The sequence below is a fragment of the Tyto alba genome, unplaced genomic scaffold (genome assembly GCF_018691265.1).
Source record: "Tyto alba isolate M040663 unplaced genomic scaffold, T.alba_DEE_v4.0 Super-Scaffold_40, whole genome shotgun sequence".
Taxonomy (NCBI): Eukaryota; Metazoa; Chordata; class Aves; order Strigiformes; family Tytonidae; genus Tyto; species Tyto alba.
Window position 1 is genome coordinate 22,076,814 of NW_024881316.1, and position 25,963 is coordinate 22,102,776.

The following is a 25,963-nucleotide window of genomic DNA, read 5'->3' on the forward strand; positions in this document are numbered from 1 at the left end:
GGGACAAGCAGCTGAAAAAGGAAGAGCCTGAGAGGCAGATCTAATCCAGCCCATGTATCTGTCAGGAACCAAGGTCAGTGGGATTGGGTTGGTGCAGATGTTTCTTGCAGGTGTCTTCCTGACCAAGTAGCAGTCATTACTCCACTCCATACTCTTTGACCATTTCTCTGGTGGCCAACACCACAGTCTTCTGCCTGCCTTGATTTTCTAGGCCTGTTAACTTTGCATCTTAATGCTGGAAGCTGTTGCCTCCTTAACAATGGCCACTCACTCTGGACAGAGATAAGTATAATTATAAAAGACTTCTGTAGAATTATAAACTTATCTGTACTTCATAATACCCTGACATTTAACAGAATGCCTCTCACACGGAATTCAATGATAAATGTAAAATAAACATGGTCCCAATCATTTTATCGTCCTTTGTCTCTATGGGATACTAACAGAAGTCTTCTCCCTCTTAGGATGCCTTCCTCTCTGGAGTTTTTTTTTGGGGGGAAAGACTGTAAATAGGTTTGCTTTTATGAAGTGATATTCCCATACTTATGTGAAAGCATGTTTTTACAAAAGCTTACTGACAGAAAATGTTTCTGAAATCATATATAAAAGCCAGTTTATTTACAAAAACTTGGATATTCCCCGTGCAGGTGCACTAGATTTGGCCTGACTTATCTTATTGTCAAAGGTGGGAAGATGATGAGTATTACTGAACAAACTGTGCACAGACAGTTACAGAAATTACAAAGAGTCACAAAGTTAGGAGCTGTGGCCTTTCAGCCTCCAAGATGAGGAAAGATTTTCATAGTCACAGTTTGGGACTTGGGCACCTGTATTTGTGCATTTCACTGGAGATGACTAGGGTTTTTATGAACTATAGCTCTTAACTCATAGTCATTATTTTGATGGGGTAATTTTAACAAACTCAGTATTTTTTAGTTTTTATTTTTTGAAAGTATAATAAAATGCCAAACCTGCATTTTCACAGGTTAAATGCCAATCCTAACATCATGCTTACTTGTGTTTATTGAGTGATCAGTTGTCAGGAGGGGTTGCTGTAAGCACACTTGATATGGTCATCTTGTAATGTTACGTCAGCTAAAGGAACTTGAATGAATGAAATGTCAGTTAAACACAGTCCTTTGAATTCATGTTAAACCCGATAATTAAAAAAGCATAAGAAAAACAAGTTTAACTAAATAATCTATGAAATATTTTTAGAGATCTAATGCAAAAAAAATCTCCTATTCCCAATTCTAATATAACCAGATCCACCAATATTGATTAACAACATGCAAGCACCTAGAATAACAGGATAGTACTGCATGTTGTTCTTGCAGTGTGCTGTGCCTTTCAAAACCCTGTCTATGTGCCTCAGTAACATACTGTTGTTATAATGCCCAATGTAGGTTTAACTCTAAGGAGCCTAACAATGGCTTCTATTCCAGAAAAGCAATGGCTTATTACAGGACAAAAGCCTTTTGTGAGGAAGTTGAGCAAAACAGTTTTATATTCAGTTGTCTTTGTTTCCAGGCAGGCAGGCAGCTAATAATGTGCATTTGTCAGTTTACTACTTTAACATTGTTCCAGAAAGTGGTGCTATTGGCCATGACACATTGGGGTTGTTCTTTATGGTTCATCATCTCAATGGCCTTCTGGAAAAAGAACTTTACAGCAATTCTGTTTTAACTAACCTTTATTGTACCTATGCCTATAAATACAGGATGTCTTTCTACTAGATTTTTACTAGGCCGTTTCTAATGGTGACCTGAACTAGAATGAAGTGGACATGAACAAAAAGGAAGATCTTACTCAGCAGGTAAGAGATTGACTGTGAATGATTTTTGAGCACATACTCTGATATAAAATAATTTTTGCATCCACTTCAAGATTTCAGGTGAGTGAATATTTCATTGTGGATTGTGTGCAAGGCTCTTCATGCACGTATATTGAGCATGGTCTAATTCTGAAGCAAATGCAGGTCAAAGAAAATCTTGTTTCAGCCAAAAAAGACCCATTTGCTTTAGAAAGCAAATCTAGCACATTTTAACTTCCTATGTCTTTCATTTATAACTCTTATCAAAAGTAATAGAAATAGAGGTCTAAAATCTGATCCCATTAATATTTGTGGGAAAACAGATTGACTTCAGTAATGCAAATGAAAGCACTACAATTTGTGGACAAGAATATGAGCTGAATGAGAAAGTGACACTCTTGAGTCAGGCTACCAGCCTAAGTGGAGCTGCTCAGTTTCTATGAGTGCATTTTAAAACAGTTTCTGGTCTTGACGTTGTAATATATACTTCCAGTAAAGTAAAAATATAATAAAAAAATTGTACCTGTCATTTTGAGTAGTGTCCAGAAGATCTTATTGTGAAAACATGAAATTAAGATGTTTCATTAAAAATATTGAGAAAGAGGTAATTTGGCTTGGAAGTGATGGTTCAGGGAGACTTCCTGAGGCTACTAGACATTTTTATCAAAGTAACAAATGGATAATTTATATGCCAGAGATGCACCTATTCTGAATCACTGGCTGCCTCCTAGACCATCTTTGTATAGGCAATGAGTCATAGAAATTAGACATAAAAGTCTTGTACATCATTAATTCCGTTCCCTTGCAAATGTCTTCCTGAGGATTAGTCAACTGTTAAATGGAGCCTGGTTTTAGATCTCATTTACGCAGCTGCAAATTGGAGATGATACCACCAGTGTACTTTTGTGGCCCCTAGTCACTGTGAAGGCAGGAACGGCTTCTTCATTTTCAGTTACTATCTCACTTCAGGGAATTTTTTTTTTACATGGTGCAGGTGACATAGTCCAAGGGAAGGTATTTAGAAATAACCTTGCCACAAGGACAACTCTGCTGCTTTGAGGCAGCACGTGAATCAGTTGACCTTGCGGAGATCATCTAATAATTGCATATGTAGTATGAAGGTTTTGAATGGAAGTAGCAGATAAAGACAAATGTCAAATGTGAAAATAAGTGACACAATATTGAGAGCTAAATTAATTTCATTCATTTTCACATGAAGGACATTAATAATCTTGAGTATATTTAAAAGTTTCAAAGAAGGAAGGAGACTTTGCTTCTGCTCCTAACATCTTCCTGTGACCTATGGCAAGTTTGTGCTTCAGCTTGTCTAACTGCAAAATAATCACATGTACCTAGTATTTATGCCACTTTCAGGTCCTTCACTAGGAGGTTTTTGTAGCAGTAAATCACTCTCAAAGAGCTGCTTCATCAAACAAGGTCACTGAGGGAGAAATTAGTCACAGCAATATCTTGACAATGTGTGGTGATCTTCATGTCTCTAGCTTGCAAGACACCGGTGTCTGTTTATCAAAGCACACATTGTTTTAGCACTGTGCACAGGTGCCAAAAGCCCTCTCTGTGGCTGGAGCTACTCCCTGAAAATGTCTGTGTTGTCCTCTATATGACTGCATGTCCAGATTCCCTCCTGGTACAAATCAGTGTAGCTCCAGTGACTCCAGTGAAGCTGCATTAATTCCCAGCAGTAGATATTTTTTTTCCTGCATCCTTTGCTCCTTCGCTGCCTGGTTACTGGTGAAGCAGCTGGGAAAGGATTTCCATCTGTCAGGGGAAGGGGCAGGGAAAGCACTTGGATATGGGCATGCTTGCTTTATGGGTACTGTTGTGTAAGGTCTTCAGTATCATCTCCTTTTGACTTGACTTCTAGGTTTTGAAATTTGTTACTACACAAAAAGATTAATTAATCTTGACTATACCAGTCTGAGGAGCTGTAAAGGGTAACCTGGTAACAAACAACAAGAATGGGCCAGAAAAGTTCTTCAACATTTATGGTTTCATAACAATTGAAATACTTTCATAAACTGTGTTATTTTTGAAATAAAGCTAGAAAAAAAGTTCAAGCAATGTGAATAATAGCACGTCAGCATCACTTGAACAATATTTTTATTTTTTTTTAGATTGGAAACATTTTGTTTTGGTTTTCAATATTGCTTTATATGATAGGAAAAAAAAATTCAAACCTAAGTGAAACAGTTTAACTTTTCATAAATGAAAAATTCAGCCAGCCAAACCTTACATAATTTTGACTTATCTGTTTTAGTTTTTTATGTTTTTCTAGTTCTTAGTTATACCAGATTCTGAAATGTTGATGTTCTTTGCAAAATTAATCTTTTGTTCTTGATAAATTTTTAGCAACAACTCAGGAAGATCATCACAATTTGACCTCTTAACAATCAGTTAAAATAACGGCTAAAATTAGTTAATGATCTGAAAAAACAGAGAAAACAAGAGTGTGACTGAGACCTCAGTGCATTTTGCTGAGTGTTTACATCACTTTTTTGTGTAGCCAGTGGCAGGAAGATTGGGTTATCTTGTTGATTAAGTATACAAAAGGTCCTGCTAGAGTTGCACCTTGCCTCTTTCACCTTTTCTTCTGTGATAGAAATCCTTCCGCAGCTATTCATCTACAGTTACTTAGAGTACCTTTAAACTAACTCCTTTTCTCAAATTTATTTCCTTTCAAATGCTATAGTGTGAGCTTCTTTTTCTCATTTCCCTGTCTTTTTTTGTCAATACGTTTTTGAGAGAGGTTTATAACCCCCAATAGCATTTACAGTCTTGCCTGAGGTCATGACTCAAACAAAAAGTAGGAGAAAAATAGAAGGTCCCCTCTGCAGCCTCTGAATTTGCCTCACAAGACATTACAGATATATTTTCAGTCACCTATAAAATCCTTTTAAGGCAAAAGTTCAAGAGTTGTCTTGGATTTTCACCTGTTTCACACACCAAAAATCTCAGCACTTATTATTCCTCCCAAAGGCAACACTTTACATTTCCAAATGCTCTCAGCTTGCAGATTGGCAGGTTTACAGATGAATTACCTTTTGGCAGAGCTGTATTTCATGATATAGCTAATGTTCCACTTCAGAGCTTGTACAAAGCCTAAAAGTGAACACAAACTGATTGAGAAAAATTGCTTTAGATGTATGTTTCCTGTGTTGCCACAAGATATAAAATGTCTATCAGCTGTAGCAGCCTGATGGAATGCCAGAAGTGACATGTAATTGGATTAAGTAGAGCAGGCAATTTCACCTGCACAGTGCTAAAATGTTTACTTGCTGATACTGTCCTTTATTCTCTCTTCTTCCTACCTGCATGGTGCCCTAATATGCTGCTGTAATGCATGAGTGTAGCCCTTATACTCTGTTGATAGTCAGAGATGTCCAGACACTTGTGTACGCAAAGTGACACAGTAGGTATCTAGTAAAGACAATCAAAGCTGTTACTTGTATGAGTTGAGACTATACATAACGGGAGATGACGTCTTATCCACCCCTACCCTTCCAGCCTATTGTAGGACTTGCATTGGTCCACTTCTACTGCAACCTTATCAGGTACAAACTCCCAGTGCAGAGGGGATTGGTGTACCAACATGAGTTGAAGCACTGAGGGAATAAGTCCTAATGGAAATCAGAACTTGATGGATTACCAATACCTATTAATGACAATTAACATCAGATACATCTTTAGAAAGAAAAACCTAAATCTGAGATTTATTGCATAATGTGGCCTACGCTGTTTATATTTTGGACCTAATCCTTTTGCCAGGAATATTTGAATCACCACACGAGTGATCACTTGCTAAGAAAGGGAAGCAAATTTCAAAACTTTCAAGACTTCTGACTTAGTGTGCCAGTACATATTTGAAAGAAAGCAAACAAAAATTGAACGATGCTGAAATAATGTTGTCTAAAGGAACTTTCAAGTAACTTTAATATCTCCTGTTACTGTTACCACACAGCAACAAAAATGTAGGAACATTCAAGAGTGAGATAAAAAATAATCAGAACTTTTGCCATATTAATTCCATGACTGTTTTGCTTTCCTTTCAGCATAGCAGGACACATAGTTCCATGAAATTAAGTCATGATCTGTATCCAGCTCACTTGCAGAGTAACACTTTCAAGCTGCCATTTTACTTAGACATCCCTGTCTTCCATAGGAAAAACTCGCTAGAAATAAAAAGTTAAACAGATAATTCATAAATCTTGTTTCCTCAGTGCCCACGTACTAGGCCTTTTCTAATGGTAGACACCACATAAACTACTAGACAAGTAAGGCTGTGTCTTAACTCATGCATATGCCTGTCTTTAATATGAAGGGATGCTGTATTTGTACCTTGCAACACATCTAGCCCTTTTTAATTCACTGCAGAAAATACTGTGAATGATTTCTAAAAGAAAGTCCATAAATGTCTGAGCTTGTTCAGAAATAAAGAGTCATTCTCCTGCACAAAGTCACATTGTGCCTTGTGCTGAGGACCTTAAGTAATGCACAGGTTGTTCTCTCTATAAATGTAAGAGTTTTGTTTATTTGGAGGTACAAAAGATCACTGTTTTTGTTTAAGGGCCATGGGTGCAATATCTCTTTCAGGTCTATGATCAAAATGCAGTACCATAGTCTCAATTTCTTAATGGAAAATAAACCCTTTGCAGACTACCAGAGACACATTAGTTATTACAGTTCTACTGCAACTGAATGTATTAACACATTCATGCATTACAAATGAATGCATTAACAAATTTAGAAGTGATCAGCCCTTATCCTGCTCATCTCTATTCAGAAGGAATTTGTTTTGGCAAGGATTATAATGTGGGGATGGTACCCTGTGTTCATGAAACCATTTAGAATGACTAATTATGTGAACAGTCAGTTTCCTGACATTTTGCTTTTGATACATGAACTAGTCTTTATCTGACGTCAGTATACAAGTGTTGTAAAAAAGGATGTGCTCATCTTTCAGTCATTCTACTGAACACTTTTCAGAGATCTACAATAGGGACAACAGGTAAAATCTTAGTCTAACATTAAAATTTTCCACAGTTATCTCTGAGCATAGAGTGGGAATACATTATAAAGCAGAAATGCAGATTGTGTTATGATTATGTTACTGGTCTTAAGTTATTGAAAGGAAACAAAATAATTCTGAAAACTTAATAAAGTGGAAATCAGGACATTTTAATGATGGCAACCTCTTCTTTCTCTCAAAAAAATAATTTTATACATCTAGAAATTTAGATTCCTTTTTTATTTAAAAATTATCTAGGTTTTCCAGTTGGTAGACACTGTTTCCTACACCCTTACTCTTTGTCCCTCAGCTTCATTTACTTTCTTGTATTAATAATGGAGGTGTCAAAATTCTCCATTACAAGCAGTTTTTGTCTGCTTCATTATTTAGGAAAGTTCCCTCATTATATTTATATTCTATAATGATACAAAGCTGTAGGAATTAGGCCTATTCTACATGGATGAATGTGTAGAGGTATCAGCAATACACCCAGAAATATTTTATGGGATATTACAGGGTGTATTATGGGAATAAACCAGTACCTTCAGATGAAGAAATGAGTTCATTACGAGTGTTAAAGCTGGGGTAAGGAAGGATTTCTCTTGTGAATGAGCCAGTAACTGTGTTAGATTGCAAATGGAAATCACAAGCACGTCACTGTCAAGATATGTGCATGGAAGTCACAGGCACAGAGTGGTTTATCCTCCCTATAGAGCTGGTGGGCAGCCGCCCATCGCGCTCACTGCAATGCCCCAGCAAGCTCCCGAAGTGGCTGTAAATACAGCACGTCACAGAAATTCAGAGCAAAGGGGAGAGAGGAAGGGAATATTTCTGTGAGCTCTGTGTTAAGAGAGACGTCATAAGCCTTTTTTTGTCTAGATAATGATGGAAAATAGCATAATGAGAAAACAGGGAAAATAGGAAACAATAATATAGAAAAAGGGAGGTGTTAATGACCTTAATGGATGCCATGTAACTGTTTCCTTATATATGCACATCAGACTCTTCTGCCTTTTCTTCTACATGCTTTTATCTTCCAACAAGATTCTCTTTTGCATTATCCAGACTGGCATTCACTTTGCTTTTGTGCAGATCCCTACTTCTGGAAATTCAGAAATTGGAGAGAGTGCAGATTATTCCTTTGTGGAAAAGGTAAAGAATGGTTTCATTTAGAGGATATCCCTTGATTTCCCAGTGTTTTTACAGGTGTTAATTCCAGCCCAATCCAAGCAAACCAAGAACTGTTAGTTAAGCTACAAGTCTCAAATACATGTTTGAGTAGGTATTCATAAGCAATATAGCAGTGTGTGATTGGCTATGGAGTGATATATATATTGGTTAAACTGTATTAGAGTCTTTTTTAAGACACTGTGACATGGAGAATTCAATCCCTACCTTGATAGCCTGTGAAATAATTAATCACCCACAATATTAAAATCTCTGTTATTTTTTAATTTGAATGTATATGGTTTTGATTTCCTATCCCTTTCACTGTCACCATTAGATAAATCACACTTGTGGCGAGATTAGGATACTTAGGAGGGGTAATGATCCAGACACTTTGTGATATTCTTTGGGATAATGCAAACAGATTAATTTTTGTAGATCTTTTTGCACCTTCTTGACATGTTTACATCCATTTTAAAATATTCTCCTAGAACTACAACATAAATCATATCAATGACATATATAAAGGTAAACATCTTCATCTGTTTGTTTCCTGTTTACACATCCAAATATGGGTTTGTCTTTTTGACCACTGCCCTGGAAGTTCAACTATTTGGCCAGACTAGATCCTGAAATTCATTTAAAAGCTGTATATCAGGATTCACTCCCCATACTTATAAGGATTGCCAGTGTTTTGTTTTAGGATAATACATTTCCTTTATAAATACAAAAGTTTTTAATATGAGCAAGAATATACTTAAATGTAATTATTAAAATACATTTTTTTTCACAATTAAAGGGCTCATGTTTGACAAATGATGTCACACAGTGTACACTGTCTTATATTTTAATCTACTAAATCTGGCTAAAAACTATATTATGAAGACATTTTCACCAATTTTGTTCTAAAATATAAGAAAAAAAATTCTGTGTGAATTTTTTAAATCAAAATAGCAGAATTTGGAGGTCAGTAAGTGTCCATAGAGACCTCCATCAGCAAGAAATAATGGAAGTGCTACAAGGTAAATGCAACTGGTGGTAGTACTCCATTGCCATGTTCTGTTTCATTCATTCATGTTATTTGGTTGTATATTTTATTGCTGGTTACAGAACACATCTGAAAGTGACAATGATGAAGTTGATGGCAACAATATATGTGGTTTCAGAAAGAAAAAGGGAGTCAAAGGTCCTACAAAGTACATTCCTCCTTTAGAAAATGAGAAGATGGAGCTGTCCTGCACCTCAAAAATCCCAGATCCTTGTCCCCTTCAAGGAACCACTGGTTGCTTAGGACAACCATCAGACCAGTCTCTTCAAAACCCAACTAGCTTTCCTCCAGTACAAAAAGACAGAGAGAGTTGTGACAGTTCCCATACTGGCAGTGATGTGAAAGAAGACGTGTCTGGAGAAACACAAGAAATCCAGGAAAATGTTGACACTGGGAAAAGAGTAATAGGAAAAATGTACGAGGAGATAGATACAGCAGCTAAAATGGAGCAGCCCATAGGCGTGCAACCTGTGAGGAGCACCAGGAAATCGGGGTGCACAGAGGCAGCACGCAGAGGAGAGGGCAGTGAGAAGTCAGAGAGTAAGCAAAAAGAACAGGGTAGGATGGAAGAAAAAGATGTCAAGTTTCACATGACAAAGACAGGCTCCCTGGTCAGTACTGTAACCACACAAGGAAGCGGTACTGCAGAGTCCTTCACAGGGACACCCGACATTTCTAAACGAAGTCTGCGGGAGTTGAAAAACCTGCTGAGTGAATGCCCTCTGCCTGCTCATGGGCCCAATTACAGTCGCAAGGCAGGTGGCACTTTTTCTCAGAAAAATTCAAAGCCTCGGGAGAAAACAGCTGACAAGCAGGGCCGACCCTTTGAGACTTTTAGTCCCCATTTTGGAGAGGAGAATCGAAAATACCACAGCTTCCACAAGGAGGGAATGGGGCAGCAGAGCAAACCTCTCCTGGTCCTCAGCTCTGCTGGGTCTGATCAGCAGCAGCCAGCAGGAAACAACATAGATCAACTTATTCTGGGACTACCGGCAGCCTCTACACATGCAGCAAACACAGCTCCCGAGATTCAGTTTGACTCCTCTGCAGGCCATGATGGTAAGGATATTTAAACATCACCTGCTGTCTGTTAAATAAAATGCTCCTGTTGTTTTGTGGGCTTTTGTTAAGCTGCAAACTTTATCCAAAGCTAGTACATGAGAGAGTTGACACATGTGGTTTCTGTGTGATTGGGGTGCATCAGAAATTGGGCTCTATATCTATGATGGTTTTATGTTGTTTGTTTGTTTTTGTTTTGTTTTTTTTTTTTTTTTTTTTTTTCTTAAGTAAAGCATTTATAAAGCCCAGCTGCCTGCCAAAACCTGCCATGCACAAGTGGTCATGTCTTTTTCACTAAAACTGAAATATTTCCTCATTTAGACTGAGTGCAGGCAACATTTCCCAAAGGTCTGATAGACGCTGCAAAGCTCTGATGGCATCTGGGCTTCTTAAAATTTCCTTTTTGTTAACATTTCCAGCAGTGGAAATTGCTCCCATGTAGAGATGATGTTTTCAATTATCTGTCCTGTGAGAGGACTGGAATGCAAAAACATCTCATATAAACTATAGGGGAAAAAAAGTAAATGAGGCAGAAAACTTCCACTTATCTTCATGCTGTTCAATAAGTCCATTTTGGAAGTGTTTATAGAGCCAATTAATTGCTACTAATAGGCTAATAGGCTGTGATTTCCTTGAAACTGTAAAAGCTATACTTCTGGGCTAGCTGGATCAGCAGACTGAAAGCTATTATTAACTGTGATAATGTAATGGGCTTGAACAGTTTGCTGTTTTGTGTCTCTTGTTATCCTACTTTTTTAAAAGTCTCCTTTCAGATGAGTAGAAATATTGTTATACATATTCTGAAAACAGACAATTTGGATTTATCAAATGTTGTTAACTACATGAGGATTTCTCAGAAGACATGCTGTGTTTCCCAGTTTGAACAAGTCTGAACAAGATATCCATGAACATTATCAGTGCTAACTCAGAGCACTGCATGAAAAATATAAAGCTTTGAAAAGATATTTTGTGCTTAAACCATTTTCTATTCATGCCTATTAGAATAAAGAGGTTAGAGGATTATTTCTCTACACTTGCTGCTGTTTGCTTTTCAGATTACATTGTTTTTCACATTGCTGAAAGGTTAGCGAAGTACATTGCCAGGTTTAGATTACTACTGTTTTCTCATTGTCAGCAAAACCAGCAAATAGATTTTAAAATATAGGAATAATTATTCTTTATCATAATGCCATTTACAAGGTACAGGGAACTGATGAGATTAATTGTAGATTCCACAAGGAAATTTCAACCCAATTTTAGCCACTTAAAGTGAGTGGCTAATCCAAGATTATTACCTAGTCAGTAGAGAAAGACTGGCATTTTGTCTTCGAAGAGGCATTAGGGGTTGATGAGAAATTGACCTCTGGAGGTGGGCATCTCTTTCCACTCAGTGGGGAAGAAGTCCCATGATGATTAGTTTAGATTATTTGCCTAACTCTGAAATGCTTAAAGCTACCTGGAGTTAATCCTACTCTGTATCACTGGTGATAACGATTACTATAAGAGTACTATAGATGAAAACTGACTATGAAGGGAGGTGGAGGAAAACTGTTTTGTCTCATCAGAAACAAATCTAAATCCAAAAATTTTATAATCTCATGAGATTTGGATTCCATTTGGCTTTGACCAAACAAATTGTAGGGCTCAGTATGTGTTTCCACTAGTAAATGGAATACACAGAAATAGTTTCTACTTAATTAGAAATGTGTTTGAAATTTAATTTTCATTGAATACATTCAATAAGTTAACTGAAGAGAAGGAATATTTAGGTAAAATTCTGTACTCTTTAATAAGCCTTTGTATAAACAGCATTTCATTGCTGCTGGTGATTATTAAGATCGATACAGTAAAATCCTAAATATTTTATTTTTATGTCTAAAATATTGTCTTAAATATTTTAGTTACCAAAGTGCCCAAAATCTTGTATCTAAACATATCTCAACACTGAATTGATCTGAAATACAACCTCCTATATTTTGCAAGTATTCGAATATTTGAACTTGCTCAAATCAGAAATCTTAATCCAAAATGTTTGGAAAAATTACAAGAGGTTGTATTTCAGATCTACTCAGTGTCAAGACATGGCCCAAGCAGAAGTATACTTTATTGTTCTAAAAGTACACAGTTAAGGGACAATCTCTAGAGGTCAGTAATATAAAGGCTAAAACATGTAGCTGAGCTTTAGTGATTCAGTGTAATATAGAAGACTGAAATATAATCATGTTAGTTAAATGGTTAACACCTCTTGAAAATAGTAAATACATATATTTTTTCCAAAATTCTGATTGGAAATTGTGGAAATATTACTGCATGTGCATTTTGTCCATTGTTTGTCAGCTCTTTTGCAAAAGAAGTGTTTAGACATGGGAAAAAAACAATAGAAGAGAGATAGACGTGAAAGATATTTGAGTCTGTATGAAAAATATTATGTGGACAGTATCAGTGAAACTGGAGCTGAAGCTAAAGCTTTTTTAAACTAATTCATCACCATGGAAGGCTAAAAAAAACCCCTATGTAGCTAATTAGGCAAATATACTGACTGCATTAACATGAATTTAGGAATTTTATTTGCTTAAGTATATATGATAATGATGTGCACTTCTGAAAATTGGTATGTAGTCATTAATAATCAGGTCCTTCTTAAGCTGTTTAGCAGCTGCATTCTTGGGAGGCCAAGAGGGAGGCTTCCACACAGTAAAAATTCAGATGAAATTTCACATAATGTAGCATTATAAAACACTTCACAGTATGCAAATGAACACAGGTGAATGCATGAATGCACTATATGTATAGTGTATATAGCATATAATATAAGTATATATTGACCTCTCTGAACTCAGATCTTATCACATGCTGTTCTGCATGCTACTAAATTAAAGGATTTATATTACGGTAGCCAGAGAGGAGGCTAAAGAAAATAACTTTATTTGTGCAATGTGAAGTTCCTAAGGATCATGATACACCACACTGTTGGGGTTCTCTGTCACAGGAGGACATGGACTGCCAGAGACAGGGACTGCAGGTGGCTTCAGCAGCCACCTGCACTGCCTATGATCAGGGGGACCTGCAGACCCTGGTGCCACCACACAGGTTTAGGAGAAATCTCTCTTCTGGTCCTTGTGAGACAACAGCACCTTCAGGTAGTTGTAGGTGGGCAACACACTGGAATCAGGCCGTCACCTGAGGTTTCAAATTCCCCTTGTATGTCTTGGTCTGTAGCTGTGATAAAAAAGTTTGTTAAAGTCTGCTTGAGTGCAGACTGCAAAGTTGGGCCCCCAGAAACCTGAGCAGCTCCAGGAGCAGGTCCTCTCAACAGAGTTCATCTTCTTGAGTATATATCAAGTGAGGAGATGTAAATATGACCAGCATGGGAATAGGAACTGCTGGAGGGAGAGGGAAATTTCTGAAGAAAGAAAATATGTCTTTGCTATATCTGCAGGCATCAGTAGCTACCTAATGACTGTTAAAATTTCAAGTGCACAGAAAAAGAATATCTGAATGGTCCAAGAATCACATGAAATGTTATGTTGGTGCTGATCGCAAACACTAAGTTCCTCTGTTAAGTTGTTGTTTTAAAGAAAAGCATATTAAGTAGCTACTAACAGGCTATATTTTGTATTTAAGAGTGGATTTCATCAGTCCTACAATAAATTCCCTTTTTATTACAACGTATAACCTCATGTCATCACTCTTAACTTGTTTAAAGTTCTTATTTTTAGTAATAAGGCAGTCATAGATTTTGATACCTAGTATTTAGGGACAGAATTATGAAAAGAAGACTTCAACAAAAAAAATAGCCTAGGCTTTTTGCTCCACTGAAATTTAAAATTTTGCCCACAGACTTTTAATAAAATTTGAACTCTCCCTGTGGTTTCACTGTGCTCTGTGCTCACCTGGAAGAAGCATGATTGTCCCCACTGATTCTGCTCAGTAAGTCTAGTCAGTGGTGAGGAAATAGAGAATCTTCGGGAGCTATAAGTGGACAATCAGAAATTATAAGTGGACATAGGAGAGGTACATAAGCTCCTGCTCCAGGTACTTCATATTCACTGCCTTTGCAGTCATTCCTGCAGAATAATAGTGTCTTACTTTGGGTATTACTTAGGACTGTGTTTTTCACTTGCTACTCTTCCCTGCTTTCTGTTTTACATAACCTGCACTGTTCGTGTATCTCTGCTAAAGTGAAAATCCAAAGCCATACTGTTTCTTCATGGTCCTTCCTCATGCCTCATCTGTAGTTTAATAAATTTTTTGTAATATTTCTTTTTCTACATTTTGAACTCAACTTCACCATAGCAGGGCTGAAGCTCAGCTGCTTTCTAAACCTTCTTGATTGCCCTTATTTTCTGTTGAACAAACCATCATATTTTCCATTTCTTTCCTTTTCCCTCTGAACTGAGCTATATACAATTTGGTATCTTTTTTTTTTACCTCACAAGCTCTAAGAGCAGTGATTTTTCTTTAAAGCAAACCAAAACTCCTAAGTCCTTTATTTACCATACCGATAGCTGAAATCTTCCTGCTCTGTGAATCTCTATGATTTTCCATTTTTTCCCTCAATCTATGGAAAACAGAAGTACTCAGACAACACTTCCATCCTCTTTCTGATCTATTTTTTCCCCTTCCAGGTGAGATCCAACTCATCTGTCTCTGGTGCCTGTAGTAAGCTAGTCATCCTGTGACTCTGAAAGAGGTGTATTCAGACAGTAATTCTTCCCACCCATTGGACATGCTTTCTTTCTTTCTACTAATAGTGAAAGGTTGACAAAACAGACCTAATTAAGTGAAATACATTCTCTGCTTGATCTCTCTCCCAGCCACTTCTCCTCTACAAGATATACAAGAAGAGTTTAGTTCTTACTTTTAGTACTATGCAAAATCTTATCTTCCTCAAATAAACTTGCTTCCCATTTAACATGGTGGTATCACTCATTCTCACTTGATCTTTGTTAATTAGGTCATTTTTAGACCAGAAAGGGCTACCTGATTTGCAACAGTGTTTACTTCAGTTCGTGCAACTTTGCTCAGTGATTTCTTCCTTAAATCCAAATATTCTGTTTGAATTTGAAGAAAGACATGCCACTCTAGAACCATCATATTTAGGATTATTAGTTAGGTAGTTCCAGTGGGTATTACCTTCATTTTTTTTCAGACACCTACACATTTAATTTTCAAATCCTCTTACCTAGGTGGAATATTTTCTAACCTTTCTATAAAACTGTGGTAATTTTCTCTTTAAATCCAGAAGAACCATTTTTATAAAGCACCCTGGAAGATAGAAAAATATGGGTGATTTCTGTTTTCTTTCATCTATTGAGAAATAAAATCGTATTTTTTATTCTATTCTCGATGATGTAGCTCCTCTGAGAAGCTGTGTCATGTTGCTGTCATATGGTTTGGAAAGAATAATTCATGGATGATTGGAGCTGTTCTTTGGTCTATAAATTAGCTATAAAACTCACAAAAAAGAGCTCAGCTTATCCATGGTCATATCAGTAAAAAAGCTTGTTTCACAGTTAAGATTAAAAAAGGAAGAAGACTATCATGAGACAAAGAAATGGATGGAAAAAAACATTGAAAGTACCAATATCACACAGATCAAGGAAATATTTTTACTGTCTCCCATGCTTTGATAGGATTCTGGTATGCTTACATATTTATTCCCCTGTTAAGGGTTTTGTAGGGGAGCAAAAAAACGTGGTAGGAAACAACTTTTTATGTACTTTATTGTAGTTATCAAATACTTCACTGGCCTATCAGTAAACATTTCCGGTGAAACATTTTTTGCATTAAAAAGAAATGTAAATTACATATATCTTCAACTTAAAATGCTCTGATCACTATTCACATCAATAGTACTATTCAAATGTAACCCAGTACTCATGTCTATTTGCCATGTTAAAACCCAGATAGGAATATAAGACAGGCTTTAAATACTAGCAGTAAGAATGGTATCTAGCATAAGAAAAGCTGTCATATGAGATTTGAGAAATAGAGGCTGTTAATGTTTGAAGACAATCATAAGAACAGTCAGTAACATGCTGTACAAGCCAAATAGACTGGCTGTTCTTAAATACACAAACCGATGTCCTGTAAGGAGGAGCAGATGTATTTAAATTAGTACTGACAGGAATTTCCATAGTATTTAGAAGAGTATAGATGTGTGATTACACTGTGGGACTCGTTGCTGGTGGATGCCATCAGCACAAAGTATCTGTTTTTATAAATGAGATCAATATTCACATAGATCTTCAGACCACCACCAACGTTAGATTTCTAAGCATGAAGAAGAAATTAAGACAAATTTGGATATTAACTCTCCTGCTCCTAACCACAAACCCATCTTTTTAGTGAGGAACTGCAAACCCCATTCTCTTTAGACAGATTATTTTGCAAAGAACAACTTGCCTTTCCTGTTAATAGCCAGTGACAAAGAAAGCTCTAGAGTGAGGAAATGCTGCCTTGACTGGCATATCAATTCCTATGCTTGAAAAAGTTTTTATTTCCCTACTGTTCTGAGGCAGTAAGAGGTGCCACAATGTGCCACAGAGCACAGGGACATGTGCTGTGATGCTGCGAGGGACTCAGGTGTGCCCAGACCCCATCTCATAGGGCAGGAGGAGGGTGCGCGGCAGCTGCATGGCTGCAGCAGCCTGTATCAGGAGGGAGCACATCTGGCACAGCTGGTGCTGCTGGAGAGGCAGTGGGAGGAAGACACTGGGAGAGGACGGATGGAAACATGTCTCCTTCTCCACTGCATGATTTGTATCTGGAGTCTACCTGCTGATGTCTGCTGTTGTTGCCTGATGCTACATTGGCGGTCGCGTTTTGCAATGAAGAGTTTCCAATATTACTACATTTGTTAGGTCAGCCTGTTCCTGTCATTTCCACGTCCCCTGGCAACTTGCAGCATGTTCTTTTCATTTCATCAGTTTGACAGTCACCTCTTACAGAGCTGAGAAATTGTTTGCTTTAGATGTGGTGTGATTTAATAAGGGACCATGGGAAAGGATTTCTTTGAACCAGCAGATAATGACAGATTGATCTGAGACGTGCACTTTCTTCTGTTGTGGCACTTTTCTCTTGCTGAGAAGATAAAGCTGATGTTAACTGTTTGCTCTAGACTGATGTCATCTGCTCTCAGAAATCTGAATGATTTCAATATTAATAACCTAAGAATGGCACAACTCTTACGCTAGAAATAGCAATAATATAATTTTCATAATTTGTAGATTTTTTGGTAATATTTTTAGTTTTGTTATTAATATTTTTTAAATATGTAAAGATAATTTGTTTATATTTGTAAATGTTTTGCACTAATTATAAAAGAAACATGAGTAATACTATTTGTTTCTCAGTGGTAACTTAAAAGGGAAATACAGATAGAACCGTAGAAAAAAAACCACTAAGTGCTTTTCTGTGTACTACTGATTTGATACAGATATCTAAGGATCCACATGTACCGTTCTGCTTTAAGAAAGACAGCCAGTCTGGATTTATATTTAATTTTTTAAATGAAAATATGAATCACAATCTGAGCATTTTGTGACAAACACATACACGTTTTCATAAACAGATTTTCTGAAATGAAAATAAAGACATCACTATTTCTAGAGGCCCAGAGAGCTAAGGAAACAGTTATAATCAGAAACACAATCCTCCCTCACAAGAATGTAAGACTTTTAGACTAAGTATCTAAATGATCTAGACCTGTCTAGTATTTATTATCTACCTTATCTCCAGTAATTAATGCTCTGGATAATGACTATATGAACTGGGAAAAGACAGAGTACTCTGTTCCCTACTATACCTTTCCAGACTTCATGGACTTAGTTTGTCAGTGATTTATTTAGTGGCTACCAAGAAAATATATTTTGAGACTTGTGCTGGAGAAAAGTAAGTACTGTCAGTAGTTATTCGCTAAATATTATTTAAGAAACAAATCCCCTTTCATATATCTAAAATCAGTCACAGGTATTAAGTCATGATATTTTTTATCTATCATACAATTTACAGAAAGTTATTATTTCAGTGGGAAAAATCAGATGCAAATGATATAAAAGATAAACTCCCTCTAAAAACTATGTGAAAGCTGTGTGTTTCTATTAATTCTAGCAGATTTTGGATAAAGGATATTATAATTAATAAATAGCTGTCTTTTGACTAATGGGCTGCCTAGACTGGTATATAGCCTAATTTTAGACTAATACTAGACCAATATGTAAATTTTAGGCCCATCATTTAAAAAGATCTATCATCAGTCAAAAGAAGTCCAGCTGGAGAAGAGAAAGTCTTTCTTCTTCAGTTAATTATTTTTACTTGCTTAGTGTTCTTTAAAAACATTATTTTATAGGAAGTTTCTGTTAATTTATGTTATTTCCTATAATCTAATTATTTATGTTTTTATTTAAATAACTTTAGCTTGACAACAACAGATATCTATAAAATTTGGAAAATTACCTATCACTAGTAGAGTTTTAAATTAAATATATTTGTAGCTTTACGTTTTAACAAATTCATACATTGTTAATATGAATGCATATCACATTTGTAGTTTTCTTAGATATTGATTTTATATCATTTATATCTTTTAGGAATAATAATTTAAAGAATTACCTGGGTCAGAGTTAAAGTTGTTTTTTTTTCATGAATGATATATTTTTACCTGAAAAAATATTTGTTCTGTAAATGCAAATTTAGCAGAAAATATTTCAGGACACTCTAAGAAATACTTGCAAAATTTACATCAGAAGTTGACAAGATTCTGATGTCAAGGGTTACCAGTCAAACTTTACTTTGAATAGTATGAATACATAAAAATTTCCATGTGACTCTCTGAGACAAGGAATGTCTACCACCTTTGCACAGGGAATTAAACACGTGTAGAATAAGGGATTGAGCACCGCTTTTACAAAATTGGGTCTGGAGTTGAAGAAAACACTACTTGCTGTAACCTATAGGAATATTTTCAGAATCTTTTAAAATTCTATTAATCTAATAAATAGACACAGTTTATTAGCTGTTAATAAACTTCTAATTGATGGTCAGGTTCATAAAGACATCAGATCTGCTAAATGTCAGTAAACATTAATGTAACAAAACAGCATTACAGGATAACTGTAGTGGTATTCAAATAACTATTACTTGTGTGACATACACAAGACAAGGCCAGTTTACATATCCTCCCTGCTCTCGAATGTGTTTTGGCAACATCTGTGTTACACAAAATAATTAAACAGGACTTCCTTATTTAGTGTACATCTTTTAAAGGACATAGTGTCCTAATATTTACAGAAGACAGTGGAAAAAAGCTATTTCCATAAGCAGCTTACAACTGAAGCAGACCAAAGGGAAAGATGTCACAAGGAGAAATGCATGTGACAAAATTATTTTTTTCTTGCTTCTATCTTTTAATTTTTTACTCTCTTTACCTACAGACTCTTAGATTTACTTAAAATTGTGTCTAGTGGTTTCACCTGTCAGTCCTCAGGGAGCACTGTTATCACTTAACCTCTTCTTACTTTACTGACCTAAAGCATCCTTGTCACCTCCTTGACATATGAAGCTGGAGTATGCTCCAGTAATATTCAAACACTCCAAAAAGTTTATGGCTGTGGATAAGTTTGCCGCCTGCACAGGGAATAATCAGACATCCTTGTGCTGGGCTGGCTGGAGAGCCTTCTTACAGCCTTGCGGCTAGCAGTCCTACTTGCCTCAAAGGAGAGGTCATAAAGATGTGTTTGCACCTGCTAGCTACCTCTAAAGGGGTTCTACTCTAGTTTAGGTAGTTTGGTACAGGAGAGATTGAGAGTGCTCCCATCAGCCCTTGTAGTGCCTGAGCATGAAGCTTTTAACTTCCGCTTGAAGGGTGGTGGTGAATGGTTGCTATTGGTGATCTTCCACTGTGGATCTGAAAGATCTGCAAAAGTTCATCTGGTCATATCCTTAAGAAGAATGGAGGAGTTTCATCTCAGAAATGTAGAAATATTTTTTCACATCTTAATATCAATTTCGACCCTTGGTCTAGTTAATTTATTTTACTAAATGGAAATTAATACCTTATGTAGTTTAACTTGAGTAATAAAAATACCTAGATACTCAAAAGAAAAGCAAGTTGAGAGATTGAGAGGTTTGTGAAAGGAAGTTACTGTGCCCAGCTCTGCTCCATTACAGAAGTTATACTAAGATGTTACTGCTTTCATGTCAAGAAGTTTATACAGTCCTGTAACAGCTGCTGTAATACAGTTAAGAAGATAACACCATAACAGCAAATGCATAAATGTGTACTTTTCTTAAAAGTCTGCTCCCTGTGGTGAAGACTGCAGTCCTCCTCAGTACATCTTGAGAAAGGTTTAGTAGAACACAAGTGCCCTTCTTATCATGTTTCTGTATCCTTGCACTTTTCAAAGGCATTGAAGAAATATAGCATCTGAATTCTATTGGCTTTCAGTGGGAAATAGGTATCCAGCTATTTGTGCTCCTAGAAACACCCAACAAACCAGCTGAGGTATTTCTCAGAAATCCTTGGCTTTACTGCATGATTCCCCCATGTTCTCTTATAAACATGGAAAAAAATTTAAGTTATAGACTATTATAAAAAGAACGGGGTTTTATACAGGTTCTCGGGGAAAACGGTGTATTTATTTTAAAAAAAATGTTGTGTTCCAAATATTTTTCTTATTTTTTACACTCCATGTCACAGTTTCCCACTGTTGCACTTTTTAGAACAACCTGTATTCCAGCATTCATTATTTTGTTTAACGTGAACATTCCTCTTCACTTATAGAGTCCAACAGAGAGCCTGATGTAAACGGCCTTGGAAGTCCAACCCTCCACCTGTTCTCTCATATTGAATTTATTAAGCAGCAGATGGCCAGGGATAACGTACAGTTTGTCAGATTTGAATCAATAGACCTCCATGGTGTGTCAAGATCAAAGAATGTTCCTTCTCGCTTTTTTCATGTAAGTTCTTCAGTTCTTTGGTTTCTAGTGGTAACTTTATGTGTTTTCATGGCCCTGTCTTTATTTATTTATTTATTTGTTTATTTTTGCATAATGCAGGTAGAAAATCAAACTTAAAATAAATTATCTGTTACCTCCACAAATTAATGTTCCCAAAGGATCTGGACTTTTTCATCACTGTGGTCATCTATTCCTCTGTTCCCCCAAATAGTAGCCTAATTAATTAAGGCTAGTAATTCAGTTCTTTGAACTTCTAATAAGCCCTTTCCTCAAAATTACCTTTACAGGTTCAATGCATTATAAAGATTTTGTTTTACTGAACATCAGCAAATTGCAAAAAGAAAGGAGTAAACACTGAAAGAAAGAAAATGACTGAATGAAAATCATTTTAGCTATGAGAAATTTTATAGTCATCAGCCACATAAGAAAATACCATTGGGTTGCATGATGACTTAATAGCAATATTTGTCTTATTAACGATTCAGGAAATAAGAACCAAATTAGGAAGCAATCCTCATCATGTATATCCTTGACTGATCAGACTTTTCAGTATATTGCTTCTGTGATACTTCATGTGCATAACTACATTATACTTTCACTCACATATCACTATGAATATTTTAAGCTTTACTGATGATCACAAAAAAAGATATGAACATGAAAGTATGTAGAGCACTTTTAAGTTCCTTCTGAAGCCTAAGCCATGTTTTCATTATTCCCCTTTTAGATATTGCTAAACTGCAACTGTATCACCTAGATACAATTTGCTTTCTCTGATGTAATTTGTATTTTATAAAAATAAACTCTCTCTCTGTCATTTTAATTCTTGTGAGGGGTGGCAGGTTAATTACAACTTCTCTTTCAGTTGCAATGTCAAATTGCAAATGTCTTGATCAGCTTGTTCAAAGGCAGCTTTTGTGTTTACCTTACCACCTGAACAAATTGGAGCTTTACATGACAGTCTAAATTTATGGACACTAAAAGAATGTGTATGGGTACACACATGCACACACTTATGTATACATAGAGAGGAGCTGAGAGAAATTTCCTTTTTATGTTTTATTTTTTGGGTGGTGGGGTTGGAGAAGGGAGAGGTAGTACTATAGGGTAATCACCTTCAACATCTCTCCATTGTCAGACAGCACAGACATCTTGAAGCAGTATTTACCATAATGTGCAGTTGTGGTGGGTTGACCCTGGCTGGATGCCAGGTACCCACCAAAGCCACTCTATCACTCCCCTCCTCAGCTGGACAGGGAAGAGACAATATAACGAAAAACTCATGGGTGGAGATAAGGACAAAGAGAGATCAGTTACCAATTACGGTCACGGGCAAAACTGACTCAACTTGGGAAAAGTAATTTATTACCAATCAAATCAGAGTAGGATAATGAGAAATAAAACCAAGTCTTAAAACACCTTCCCTACACCCCTCCCTTCTGGGGCTCAACTTCACTCCTGATTTTCTCTACTTCCTCCCCTCCAGTGGCATAGGGGGATCAGGGGAGGGGGTTGTGGTCAGTTCATCACCAATTTTCTCTGCTGCTCCTTCCCCCTCAGATGAAGAGCTCCTCATGCTCTTCCCCTGCTCCAGCGTGGGGTCCCTCCCACAGGACACAGTACGCCATGAACTTCTCCAACATAGGTCCCTCCCATGGGCTGCAGCTCTTCACAAACTGTCCCAGCATGGGTCCCTTCCACAGGATGCAGTCCTTCAGGAACAGACTGCTCCAGCGTGGGTTCCCCACGGGGTCAAAAGTCCTGCCAGCAAAACAGGTCCAGAATGGGCTCCTCTCTCCATGGGGCCACAGCTCCTGCCAGGAGCCTGATCCAGCGTGGGCTTCCCACAGGGTCACAGCCTCCTTCAGGCACATCCACCTGCTCTGTTACGGGGTCCTCCATGGGCTTCAGGTGGATTTCTGCTCCACTGTGGGCCTCCATGGGCTGCAGGGGCACAGCCTGACTCACCGTGGTCTTCACCATGGGCTGCAGGAGAATCTCTGCTCCAGCACCTGGAGCTCCTCCTGCCCCTCCTTCTTCACTGACCTGGGTGTCTGTAGGACTGTTTCTCTAACATATTCTCACTTCTGTCTTCAGCTTCCTCATTCTTAAATATGTTAACCCTGAGGATCTACCACTGTTGTTGACGGGCTCAGCCTTGGCCAGCGACGGGTCTGTCTTGGAGCCGGCTAACATTGGCTCTGTCAGACATGGGAGCAGCTTCTCACAGAAGCCCCCCCTGCAGTCCCCCCACTATCAAAACCTTGTTACACAAACCCATTGCAGTAGTTCTGGTTACAGGTGTCACACAGAGAGAATTGTTACCACTGGACTGCCACCTACTTAAGAGAAGGCAGACTTTATTTATTTTAAAAGAAGCCAAGAGAGGCAGTTTGAATTATTTCAACAATTTTCCATCTGGATAGGCCAAATTTTGTTACTTTCAGCTCTGACTTTGCCCCTTTCTAGGTTTGCTCTGTCTCCTCTGTTCACTCAGATGGTAATAGTTTTGCTTCAAAGAATAAAGGTAAGATGTAAACATGAGACAAATCTCACTTGGTAGAACTTAACATGATTGGACTTTTCATCAGCTAAAAGTTTGAATGTAAGGAAGGTTGTAAAGGTGATTGTTTGAAGGTAGATGATCCTTCCTTGCAATCCTAGCTATATTTCATTTGCATAAGCTTAAGCTCTCTGTTCAAATGGAGAAGAAAGTATAATTATGAGTTTATCCTGTTTACTACCTAGAAGGGGAATATTGAAACTTTAGGCTAATTTCTCACTTGGAAGTGTTTCCCTGCTTGTTATCCCTAAACTTATTATGTCCAGAAAGTGAGAATTTTCAGTTAAACTTTGCATCTGAAAAACAGTGATGTATGTGTTATTGCATTTAAAGAAAAGTCACAGTCTGAATTCATGTTGCCATGAGTGTTGAGTGGTCACTTGGATCTATGTAAAGAAAATTCTCAGAGGATACGGAAGCCTAATAGAGTAAGTATAGATAGAAGTTTGACTTGCAAAGTTTGCACGTAACTGACGATACCCATAACTGTATAAAGACCATGCAAGGTAAGTGTTGAATATTTTTTTTATTACTTTATGCAAACTTTAAAAATTGTCACTGGGGTACTCGAGGACAGGGTTTTCATACCAGTTTTGTAGAAAGTTGGTTTTCATAATGACACAGTAACTGGCTGTTTCCCTTCACTCTAGTGATCACAGAATGTTAGTGTTCTTTTAAGAAAGAGACTATTGTCCTTATTGAGAATCTGAGTTTTACATATTTTACATACATAAAAATACTGTTATCATTTGGTAATCTGTCATTCTGCTCTGTGTTTAGGAGAAAGCAATTAATGGTGTTGCCATGCCCAGAAGTTATCTTGAGCTGACGCTGAATCCTAAAGATAATGAATTAGATTACATAAATGCAACAAATTTTAATTGTGACATAATTCTGAATCCTGATTTATCGACATTTCGAATACTACCCTGGACTGAGCAGACTGCAAGAGTGATATGTGATTCCTTCACTGTGCTGGGCAACCCGCTAATGACCTCACCAAGGCACATTGCCAAGAAACAGCTGAGCCAGCTTGAGGACAATGGCTTTTCTCTGCACTCTGCCTTCACTTATGAATTTTGTATTTATGGCATTACTGATGTTGTAAATTCAAAGACAATATCCTTTCCTGCAGCCACGATATTAAATAACCATGACCAGACTTTCATTCAGGAACTCATTGAAGGGATGTATTATGCTGGTGCCAACATTGAAAGCTTTTCTTCTTCCAGTGGGCCTGGGCAAATGGAGATCACTTTTCATCCAGCATTTGGCATAGATGCTGCTGACAGTGCCTTCACATTTAGAACAGGCATTAAGGAGGTGGCTAAGAAGTATAACTATGTGGCCAGCTTTTTCTCAGAATCAGGATTCTACAATTCAGGGGCTTTGTCACACAGCCTGTGGGATTTGAATGGCCAGAAGAATTTGTTTTCTGTTGGTTATGGAGTGGAGGAGCTCTCAGATATTGGGAAAAATTGGTTATCTGGTCTCTTGGCACACACAGCAGCTATCAGCTGCTTGATGGCTCCTACCACCAGCTGCCGTAAGCCTTATTCTAAGTATAGTAAAGAATCAAAGGAGACTGTAAATGCAAAATGGGCATATAACGATAACAGCTGTGCCTTTAATGTCAAGTGTCATGGTGCAAAAGGCACTCAGATAGAGAATAAATTAAGTTCTGCTACAGCAAACCCCTACCTGGTGATTGCTGCTACTATTGCTGCAGGTCTAGATGGAGTAAAGAGAGGACTTAGGTATGATGATATGCTCCAAGAAGAAAATCACACTGCTGATCTGAAACATTCAACAGTCCCTCTGAAACTAGAAGATGCTCTTGTGGCACTTGAGAAAGATTCGTGCATTAAGGAAGCATTAGGTGAGACTTTTATCCGATATTTTGTTGCTATGAAACATTATGAGTTAGAAACTGAAGAAATGGATAGTGAAAGGAATAAATGCCTAGGGTATTTTATTTAGAAGGAACACTATTTTGTAGTGATGCTGTGTAAATGCATACAGTGAATGGCTAAGAATCTTGAAATTAGTAAACATATTTTAAAATGTTTTTAATGCCTTGAGATTTTTTTTCCTCTTTTGTATAGTACATGGTGATGGCATTTTATTTTTTTGTGCACATTCAGGATGGTACAAATCTGATATTCATGAAATAACATTAACAGGCTTTTAAAAACAAGGTTTTTTTCAATTTAAGTGAACAGACCTACTGGTGAAAAGAAGGAAAGAGAAGTCGAAATGGAGAAGAGCAACTATACAACTGCAATAGGTCTGTATAATATGTAGAAAATTAGGAATAATGGGGGG

At 37.1% G+C, this 25,963-nt stretch overlaps 1 protein-coding gene across 2 annotated transcripts; it reads left to right on the forward strand.

The window, feature by feature from the left end:
• LGSN (lengsin, lens protein with glutamine synthetase domain) lies at window positions 1–25,685 on the forward strand. 2 transcript variants are annotated; one of them, XM_033002808.2, is made up of 6 exons: window positions 1–73; window positions 1,737–1,816; window positions 7,932–7,991; window positions 9,117–10,113; window positions 20,900–21,075; window positions 24,419–25,685. In XM_033002808.2, the coding sequence occupies exons 2-6, from the start codon at window positions 1,787–1,789 to the stop codon at window positions 25,616–25,618; spliced, it is 2,463 nt and encodes an 820-aa protein (XP_032858699.2). In that variant the 5' UTR covers window positions 1–73; window positions 1,737–1,786; the 3' UTR covers window positions 25,619–25,685. The 2 variants fall into 2 exon arrangements, with proteins under 2 accessions (XP_032858699.2, XP_032858698.2); XM_033002807.2 differs by having other exon boundaries at window positions 6–73; window positions 1,721–1,816.
• Window positions 25,686–25,963: the final 278 nt, after the last annotated feature.

Coding starts and splice junctions, on each gene's coding strand:
- LGSN (XM_033002808.2), top strand. CDS start 1,787: ATGAACAAAAAGGAAGATCTTACTCAGCAG. Junction 10,114..20,899: donor CTCCTCTGCAGGCCATGATG/GTAAGGATATTT, acceptor CTTCACTTATAG/AGTCCAACAGAGAGCCTGAT. Junction 21,076..24,418: donor TTCCTTCTCGCTTTTTTCAT/GTAAGTTCTTCA, acceptor CTCTGTGTTTAG/GAGAAAGCAATTAATGGTGT.